This window comes from Silurus aristotelis (assembly GCF_946808225.1).
Source record: "Silurus aristotelis genome assembly, chromosome: 6".
In the NCBI taxonomy this organism is placed as follows: domain Eukaryota; kingdom Metazoa; phylum Chordata; class Actinopteri; order Siluriformes; family Siluridae; genus Silurus; species Silurus aristotelis.
The window spans coordinates 13,637,728-13,648,210 of NC_139579.1; the positions used below are offsets into that span (position 1 = coordinate 13,637,728).

General features: G+C 42.0%; 1 protein-coding gene and 1 long non-coding RNA gene across 2 annotated transcripts; one reads left to right on the forward strand and one right to left on the reverse strand.

Moving 5' to 3' along the window:
* The first annotated feature begins 307 nt into the window (after positions 1–307).
* On the forward strand, positions 308–1,931 carry LOC310727516. The gene is made up of 2 exons (XR_014534037.1): positions 308–1,165; positions 1,253–1,931. It is a non-coding gene; the product is annotated as an uncharacterized lncRNA (long non-coding RNA).
* Positions 1,932–2,246: 315 nt separating this feature from the next.
* Positions 2,247–9,824, reverse strand: nr1d2b (nuclear receptor subfamily 1, group D, member 2b). The gene is made up of 8 exons (XM_083545628.1): positions 9,386–9,824; positions 6,511–6,735; positions 5,630–5,718; positions 5,347–5,491; positions 3,740–4,383; positions 3,471–3,656; positions 3,133–3,343; positions 2,247–2,617 (listed from the first exon to the last, which is right to left on the reverse strand). The coding sequence occupies exons 1-8, from the start codon at positions 9,402–9,404 to the stop codon at positions 2,421–2,423; spliced, it is 1,716 nt and encodes a 571-aa protein (XP_083401754.1). The 5' UTR covers positions 9,405–9,824; the 3' UTR covers positions 2,247–2,420.
* Positions 9,825–10,483: the final 659 nt, after the last annotated feature.

Consider the following 10,483-nt stretch of genomic DNA (forward strand, 5'->3'; position numbering starts at 1 on the left):
TTTTTTTGTTCTATTTCCCTTCCTCTACTTCTTTGAGTTACCTTCTATTAAAATGCACTTCTGTTGTTAATAATTGTATGTTATTTTATTTTATTGGACTCTGTTATGGAAGAGTTATGGTTGTACATGTGGCTCCTGTAATAATGTCACAGAACCTGTAAATAAAGTGAACACATCAGAAGGAGGAGTTTTATTCATAGGTTTTATTTTATATGTAATATATATGTATATTTTATGTATATATATATATATATATATATATATATATATATATATATATATATATATATATATATATATATATATATATATATAATCTTACACATATAAATCTAGTTCTTTTGGAACATTTTCACAAAGAGAAACCAAATACAGACCAGCTTTTGGCAGTTTAGTGCTGACAGACGCTCCAGATGGATACTGAGAGGAAGCTTAAACACAATCAGTGCTTTGGGATGACAAACTACAAGGACGTTTTAATGTGAACACCATCACTGATTTGCATAACATTTTCATCAGGCACCACCATCGCTATTGTCTTCACTGCGCTACAGTCATTATGAGGTAAACCTGATCTTTCTGCCAAACCACAATCATCAGATTCAGATATTTCAGAAAGCACAGGTCAGGAATCGTAAAATACTAAAAAAAGCTCCTTGAGCAGCACGTTTGTCTCCTGCGATTGCTCCAAGCTTCCTCTCGGCCTGTCTGGTGTTGCACAAAAGTGTTGCACAAAAACTACACTGAAAACAGAGCCAAGAATAACTCAAGGATTGGTACATACTTGGCCTGAAAAAAAAAAAAAAGAAAGAATTGCAGGTGGGTGATAAATTAAGGGGAAAACATTTCCAGTGAGTCTTGATTTAGTTGGTACAAGTTTCTGGAACTGTGTACACCAGTCTTCCATCATGAGAAATGTTTCATCATACGATTAAATCATAAATAATCCTTCACTCAAATTGGACCCGAACTATATTAGAGAAACGCAATGGATTTTCCTTTAATTTGTCACTCATCCAGCATTAAAATCACAAGTAAGGAACCATCTGCCAGGACAAATGTCTCATTCCGGTATGTACAAGTTGGTATGAAAATGTTTCGAGACATAGCTTACAAGAAGTACTTTATTTATCAATGTTTCCACAAGATCACCTTCAAAATAGTTGTTCTTCTGTGTTCTTCAGTGTTCTTCTGGAACGTGCCCTGGAAGTCTTCTGCCATTCGATCTCCGCAGCGGTGTCAAAACACCGAGCTGGATCTTTATCTCCGGGAAGAGGACGGAGTCCGTAAGCGTAAGAGAAGCTTGGGTGCGGAAGTAAGATCACGTTCGTTTTCCGACGATCATCATGAATAAGTTGCTGAACGTTTTTTTGAGCACTGATCCTGATATACACAAGACAATTTTAGCACACTGACTTGTGAAGTTCGGTGCTCACTGTGACTGTGTGTGCAGCCTTGTGCTGCCATCTGTTTGTATCTTGCAAAACTTGTCTCAAACTTTTCAAATACCACCTCGTCTACTTCATAAAAAAAATAATATCATATACACACAATCTTGAAAAGTTTTCCGATTGGGTCCCGTTGATAATCAGTGCATGCAGCCTCCTAAAACATCGAGTTTGCTTCTAAATCCTTGTAAATGTCATAAAACTGCCAGAGCATTTTTTTTAACTAATATTATGATTATTCGATTCCTACCAAATCTATTATCATTCACAAAAACGTAAACGTAGCTGCACCATTACGCTAAAAACGAGGGTCATTTCTTCTCAGCTAGATGATCCTAACTTGGAAAATGACAGAGATATCTGTTAAACATTCCTATTTCATTTCAGCAGCTTCTGCAAGTCCACATTCATCTTATACCTGGTAGGTTTTCCTTTACACGTGTTAACAGAGCATGTATGGAAAATCCCATCCCATAATTCCCCCCCCAAAAAAAAAAAAAAAAAAATATATATATATATATATATATATATATATATATATATATATATATATATATATATATATATATATATATATATATATATATATATTTTTTTATATACTGAAAGTAACATTCTTTTTATAGTACCTACGTTTGTACATTCACCGCCATACACATGTATGTAGACACGCATCTCTCCAACCATGAAATACAGTAAACATGGGTGACGTATTGCACAGACAGTCGAACAGTTTAAGTCTAAAATTCAAGAAGGTTCCTCTGTGGAAGAGGACTGCATATGAACATGTAGTCTCTGTGAAGGATCACAGCTCCTCTTTATTATTATTATTATTATTATTATTATTATTATTATTATTACTACTTTTACAGTACACTGGTTGCTCCCCCTCACCTCTACGTCAGGCCTCCAATTTGCAAGTATTTCATAGATTTACAGAATCTGGAGGTACAGATTCAACAAAAATGCTATTCATGGCTGGACCTTGAAGGCCAGGAGCTGCTCCGAGTGCATGTTGTTAAGCGAGCGTAGCTCAGGAAGTTTGAGAAGCAGCTTGGTGAAGATGGCACTCTCGTTCGGGTGGCTCTGCGTGATGAGGCTGCGCAAGACGCGGATCATCGACTCCTGGAGCGCTTCTACGGACTTCGCGTTCTCCAGGCCTGAACGGTCTGAGGAAACATGTTAAATAGATCATAAGGTGATTTAGCCTGTTTCAGACTAAAGTATTTGGACACCTGACACCTGACCCAAACCACAATCTTGGAGGAAGCCTTTGAATTTTTTGTGGCATGAAATTTTCCCGTCACTTGAACTTCAAATTCAAACCTGTTCATGACAAAGTGATTTTCCTGACGCTTCACATGGTTTAGAATGGAAGATCTCCTGCTATAGAGCTTTTGAACACCTTTGGGATGAATGTGAATGCTGACTCCACCCCAGATTTGTGAATCTCCACATATTTCAAGGTGCACGCTTCAAAATCTAGAACATCTTCCCAAAAGCGTGGAGTTTATTATATAAGAGGAAACACTTGAATGTCGAATGAGCAAAGGCCAAGTCAGGCGTCCACAAACTTTTGCATTACACATACTGGTTTCCAGCTGAACTCAGTACTGCTCTATCAGCTTATGATTATTTCCAGAAAGAAATATAAGAAAGCAACCAAACCAAAATAAGGATGTACCTGCAGAGATGAGAACAACAGCAGTGAAGAGGCTCATCTCCTCCTCACTGAGGTCCAGAGCTCGAAGCTTCTCGCTGAAATCCAGCATGGAGTTAAGCAGGTCCCCAGCACCCATAGAGCACAGCGTATCCACATCGTACTTCGTTCCACTCAGGAAGGTCACGGTGCGTTCCTTCACATCGAACAACGACGCAAAACGGACCACCAGGACCTGCCCGGGGGGGGGCATCCAACACGTCACATTGTTATGCAGAACTCATGTGTGTCATACAGAAGATCTGCTTTATTTTAATATATTTTAACAAGGAACTATAACGAAACATTTGAGAAGAACTTACCTCGAAAGTACCAGCTTTGAGGAGACTGATCTGGTCGTGCTGAGACAGTTCTCTAAAACCTGGAATGCGTTTGGCGAACTCTACCACCTCCCTTACGGCGGGAGTGAAGCTCATGGAGAACTCCTCCCAGATTGCATGGCCTGATTTATGCGGGTCCACGTAGGGAGACGTGTTCATGGGACACACCTGGTTCGGGAAGCAGGAGAGGTTATGGAACATCTGGTTTATTTTGGAAAGAATAACTGACTACACTTTGATCTAGAACTCACTAGATGCATCCTGTTGCCTCCACTCCATGTCGAACACGCATAGCTTCCATTGGTTTCGTTCCGAAGTGACTGGTCGATACCAGAGGCAGAACACGGGTGACTCGGGTCAGCATTAGCAAGCAGCTGACCACCGGAGGCACTGTTGCTCACTCTATGAGGACACCGGCTGAGAGAATGATCTCCCTGTGGATCCTGAGGAACACTGTGTAAACGCGGGAGCTGGTGTGCAACTGTAGCGATGTTGTTATGATGGTTCCAGACTTCTTGAGTGTCCTTCATGATGCGTTCGGCTCTGTGACTGGGCCTCGTTCCTATCCTAACCACCTCTTCTTCTCCGCTGTCTGTGGCACTGGATGAGTCAGAGCTTGGGCTTGTGTCCATTGGAAGTAAAGGCTCAGGGTCGTTGCTCGACTCTGATTGGCTGCTTTGAGGAGAAGAAGAAGGGGAGGCAGGAGAGAAGGAAGGAAGAACGTGGGGTGTGGCTCCAGACACAAGCTTTGAAGAACACGGCTGAGTCTGACTGCTAGAAATTGGAGAGCCGGTGCTATGGAGCTGGCTGTTGTTCATCATGTTGTTCATGGCGCTCTGCATCTCTAGCAGCATGCGTTGTTTCTCTCGCTTCGGGATTCGACCAAAACGCACAGCTGGGAAGAACATAAAAGAAGTTTACTCGACTGCACACCACCATCCTGAGAATCTTCTCAGGTTGGCAAGAAGGATTCTCTGAACAACCGTATGACATGTGTAGCATCCTGGGAAGAACTTTACATGGTCTAAAAGGCATTTGGTTTGAATTCATTCCAGGTAGAAGGAGGCTGATCGGGTCTGACTCCACCCCCTAAACATTTGGTTGGAATTAATTTGGAGTAGGAGGGGCTAATTCAAGTTTGTCCCCACCCACTGGACTTTTGATGTGACTTAAATCTAAGTGGAAGGAATGTCTTCAGGTTTGACTCCACCCCCTGGACTTTCGGGTTTCACTTTGCGTCAAGTGGGAGGGGCTAAATCGAGTTTGATCCCACCCACTTAATATTTGGGTTGACTTTGCCCCAAGTAGGAGGAGCTAATACATTTCACTTTACCCGCTGGACGTTTGGTTTAACTTTGTTCCAAGTAAGAGGAGCTGAATAAGGTTTGAATCCACCCCTTGACTTTTGTTTCGACTTCAATCCAAGTAGAAGCTTAATCAGGTTTGACTCCACCCCCTTAACATTTAATTTGACTTTGCTCCAAGACGGAGAATCTGAATTGAATTTGACTCCACCCTCTAGAATTGAGTTTGACTTTGCTCCAGTTTGGAGGAGCTAAGCTGGGTCTGACTCTTCTCCCTGGACTTTCGCGTGAACTTTAGTCAAGGTAGGAGGAGCTAGGTCAGATTTGACTCCACCCTCAAGATTTGACTTTCCTCTAGTTTGGAGGAGCTAGATTGGATCTGGCTTTGCTACCTGGACTTTTAGCTTAACTTCAATCCAGGTAGGAGAAGTTAGACCGTGTCTGACTCCACCCCCTGGACATTTGCGTCAGCAGCGAAGAGCACTTAAGTTCTGGTGTAGCTTAAAGAGATATCTGATACATGAACTTTTATCACAATCCGAGTGAGCACTCACCATCTCTAGACATGCCGACTAACAGACACTTCTTAAAGCGACACTGCTGGCATCGATTCCTGTTGATGCGCATGATGGGGCAATTCTCATTCTTAAGGCACTTCTTATACTGGATGTTCTGCTGGATGCTCCTCCGAAAAAAACCCTGGTTTGAAAGCAAGGCAGGAGAAAAAAACAAAAGGATGTATAATGGTCATGGTCCACTGTTTTAAACGCAGAAAATGATTCAGTATGATTTACATATATATATACAATATTCAATATACAGTACCGCCTCTCTCACCTTGCAGCCTTCGCATGCGTGAACACCGTAATGAAATCCTGAAGCCACATCTCCGCACACTTTACACAGCAACACCAGGCCACTGATCTCTGCATGAGCATCAAAATATCAGTCCATACCACCTCGAGCATCAAAATCACTTAAAGCAGCGTGTTTCATTACAATTTCATTCCCTCGGCTGCGGGAACTCTTGACTGAGCGATCTTTACTGTCGTCTCTTATATAATATACACTACGTGGGCAAAAGTTTGTGGACACCTGAGCATAAGATTCTGGGCATTTCCATATTTAGTCCCCAATTTGCTCTTCTGAACACCCTCCACGCTTCTAGGAAGATCTTCCACTGTGAAGATTTGTGCTCATTCAGACTGTAAAGAAAGTCAGGTGCTGATGTGGGGTGAGAAGGTGAGGTGCAGTCGGGATTCATATTCTTTCCAAAGGCGTTCAATAGCTCTATAGCAGGAGATCTTCCAACACACAGAAAGCATATCTTCATGCGGGAGCATGTTTTGGGTCTTTAAGCTCAAATGAAGATGCTCCGGCATCCATGCCTCCTATACTTTGGAGGAGAATCACATATGGCTGGAAAAGTCAGGTGTCCAAATACTTTTGCCAACATAGTTTAAGCAGATGCTTCATTATTATTATATTTACTTGCAATGATGGAGAAAAGAAACGTTTTTTTTTTTATTTTATTTTTTTTATAAAAATCAGTAAAGGAGATTTAAGCGTACACTGGTGATTATTAGCGTACACTGGTGATTATTAAGCGTACACTGGTGATTATTAAGCGACACTGGTGATTATTAAGCGTACACTGGTGATTATTAAGCGACACTGGTGATAATTAAGCGACACTGGTGATTATTAAGCGTACTCACTGGTGATACTGGATTTGGAGGTAGAAGATGAGCGTGTTTTGGATGTGCTGTGAGAAGGCTGAGAGAAGTTGGTTGCATCCACCTGCTGTCCATTGTGGCGGTTAGAAAAAGATGCCCTGGGCGATGAAGAGGAGGAAAACTGATAGCTGCTGTTGGAGCTGTCGCTGTGGCACGACTCGGGGCTGGAGGCCGAACTCGACGAGCTAATATAGGCTATAACGCCCCCTGATGGAGAATCAAACACATTAGTGAGGGGGGAAAGATTTCCAAATCTCTGAAGCTTTTTTTTTTTAGTAGGAAATTTTGATTTCCAGATTCAATTTTCAACCAAAATATAATACTGATTCATGCATAACTAATATTTTCTAATAATCCACACTGCAGTATAGCGTGAACCTGGAAGTAAACCATACGACGCCACAACTCGGGCAATTCCCAGGTCGAGATGTCTGTGTTTTCTGATAACAGACGTTACAAATAGGACTAAAAAGTACACTAACGCACTTTAGAGATTAAATCTGCAGCACTTGTACCTGCTGGGTTTTTTTTTTACAGACAACGTGTTCGTCCTCCTTTACTCTCGACGTCCTGCTATTTTTAAAAAGCACACAGTGACACACATTAGACACGGTCTAATCTACCTAAGTTATACATACACACACACACACACACACACGGGTCTCCAAGTTCAAGTGAAGGGAGAATTTCATGCTACAATTTCATGCATCCGATGCATTTGTGTCCCTCCAATGGACCACATCAAACTGGAAAGGGCAGGTGTCCCAATACTTTTGGTGGTATAATATAAACTGTATTATATATGCTTATAATAAAATGTAATAAAAGCTCTGGTGCTACTAAAGAGCCGAAATGTTGTCGTACACATGGAAGTATAATTTATTTTATTATATCTAAGACTTCCTGGAGAAATGAGCGTATGATGGTTATGTAATTTTAGACGTATTGCTGGATGGTTATGTTTTTTTTTACGTAGTTAAACCTGAATTCCGCCTCCATGTCTCGGTTGTTAGGTAACTTCATTACATAATGCTCCTTACATCAGGGTGCAGCTGAACACACTACAATCATCATTCCGACTCAGGAGACGCACGAGTCCGACAAGAACTTTCAAACGTATACATCCACAATTCAGCCAGTTCATATCTTAAAGATGGATATTTCAGCACCGTGGCACGATTATAGACACTCAGACTTTTTTTGCATAAATAAAATAAAAATAATTTTATTTATTGATTATTGAGATTGTTATGATCAACATCCAAATGAATATAATGCGAAAAAAATTAAAAAAACTTGAATGAAGGACAAGATTTATTCAGTAGCCACAGTTCAGAAATGACCTACATACATTAAGTGACTGAGAGAGAGAGAGAGACAGAGAAAAAGAGAGAGAGAGAGAGAGAGAGAGAGAGAGAGAGAGAGAGAGAGAGACTGAGAGAGTAAGATTGAAAAAGTGTGAGAAGGGGAGAACGAGAGATCTAGTAAGAGTGAGGGAGAAATGGAGGTGTGTGTGTGCGTGTGAGAGAGAAAGGGAGAGATTGTGAGATGGAAAGAGTTGAAGAAAGAGAGAGATCGGTGGAAAGGTAAGATGGAGAGTTGGAACGAGAAAAATGTAGAGAGATTGACAGAGAGAGAGAAAAGGAGAGAGAGATGAACAAAGAGATGGAGAGAGAGAGAGAGAGAGAGAGAGAGAGAGAGAGAGAGAGAGAGAGAGAGAGAGAGAGAAAAAGTGTGAGAGGGGGAGAACGAAAGATCTAGTAAGAGTGAGGAAGAAATGGAGGTGTGTGTGTGTGTGTGTGTGAGAGAGAGAGAGAGAGAGAGAGAGAGAGAGAGAGAGAGAGAGAGAGAGGGAGAGATTGTGAGATGGAAAGAGTTGAAGAAAGAGAGAGATCGGTGGAAAGGTAAGATGGAGAGTTGGAAAGAGAAAAATGTAGGGAGATGGACAGAGAGAGAGAAAAGGCGAGAGAGATGAACAAAGAGATGGGGAGAGAGAGAGAGAGAGAGAGAGAGAGAGAGAGAGAGAGAGAGAGAGAGAGAGAGAGAGAGAGAGAGAGAGAGAGAGAGATAGATGGTGAGAGAGAGAGAGAGAGAGAGAGAGAGAGAGAGAGAGGGGGGGGGTAGATGGTGGGAGAGAGAGAGAGGGGGGGGGTAGATGGTGGGAGAGAGAGAGAGAGAGAGAGAGGGAGGTGTAGACAGGGTGGTAGATGAACACACGAGAAGTAGGTCAGTCTCTCTCTCAGACGGCTCCTGTTCCGCCCTCACGTGTATCCGCAGCTCGGAGCCGCACCACCGCCGCCGTGAGCAATTATGCAACGCGTACGTCACCGCGCCTCCCGACCAATCCGAGGGCGCGCACGCGCAGCGTAAACACACTTGCACATGGCTAGGGCGACGCGTCCATGTGAACCAAGCGACTGCAGTGGTGTCCATACACACACAAATACACAAATACACACACACACACACACACATACATATATACATACACATACATTATATACTGTATACACACACACACACACACTACATTATCTTAGAACACCAGTAACACCAGTGACACTTAACCCAGTTTCGGGTTCAAAATAAAATGTAAAGTGGAGAACACCTGCAAAACCCTGGGAACACACACACACACACACACACACACACACACACACTCTTTTCTTTCCTTTTCCTCTGACTCCCTATGCTCCAGGACTAAAATCGGCGTTCAGACACATGTAAGCAGGAAGTCTGGCACGTAACAGGAAGTGGACTGGACTATATATTAACAACGAGTCATAATAATAATAATAATAATAATAATAATAATAATAGTAATAATGAAGATGATGATGATGATGAAGAATCTTACCAGGCTTGGTGGAATCCATGTCTTCTGTTTTGTTAAACTTTCTGATTTCTATTTCAAATAAAAAGATCTATCACTATTTCAGTAATTGATTTTAAAAACCGACCATATATATATATATATATATATATATTTTTTTTTTTTTTGTCTCCGAAAGAAACGTGTAGAATCACTCCTAATAAATATCCACTAATGAGATTTGTTCCATCTGTTGAAGCTTCAGCATAGAAAGCAGAGGAACACAAAAGGAACTGAGCGCTTTCCTGTGAGCTCTGAACCACAGAGAGATCCTGAAGAAAGCTGAAGATCCACGGAAGAGATCAGAGGAGATGAGAGGAGAGGAGATGGAGGATTCTTCAGCCTGCACTATAGCAGAACGACTCTGTAGCGCTGTGCTGCTGACTGTTGTGTTTCGAGTAGAAGTGCTCATTGCGGCCCATGTGACCCACATCTCCAGCTCCTCCTTCACGGCGCTTGTGCACTGGTTTAGATGTAACCCACTGACACACTTTCACCGTGCAAACCAACGCACCAATCTTAGTGTGCACTCCAGAGCTCCACAACATGATCTCTCTCTCTCTCTCTCTCTCTCTCTCTCTCGCTCTCTCTCATAAACACACACACACACACACACTGAGACAATTAGAGCATGCATATAGGACAGAAGGACCTGAGATGACCTACAAAAAAGTTACTCTGCATGTCAAGATGAAATCCCCTCCAGATTAAATGCTGACCATGAAAAAACTAATGCTGAATGAATAATCTTCAGGAAAGTGTGAATATAAAAAGCACAAAGCTGCACGTGCACGTGTCGTGTTTTTCTAAGCATGAACATTTTATCCTCATTTGTACATTTCTGATTCATGAACCGCTCCATTATGTTCGTTGGGAGTGATGACGATGTTCAGGATTAGAAATGAGTTTATTAGAGGGACAGCGCATGTGGGACGTTTTGGAGACAAGGTGAGGGAGGTGAGATTGAGATGGTTTGGACATGTGCAGAGGAGGGACATGGGGTATATCAGTAGGAGAATGCTGAGGATGGAGCCACCAGGAAGGTGGAAAAGAGGAAGACCAAGGAGGAGGTTTATGGATGTG

What these genes read in the sequence shown, in the direction of transcription:
- nr1d2b (XM_083545628.1), bottom strand. An exon ending in GAGGCAACAGGATGCATCTA is followed by an intron (nt 3,657 to 3,739) that starts GTGAGTTCTAGA and finishes TTCCCGAACCAG; the next exon opens with GTGTGTCCCATGAACACGTC. An exon ending in TCAAAGCTGGTACTTTCGAG is followed by an intron (nt 3,344 to 3,470) that starts GTAAGTTCTTCT and finishes CCCCCCGGGCAG; the next exon opens with GTCCTGGTGGTCCGTTTTGC.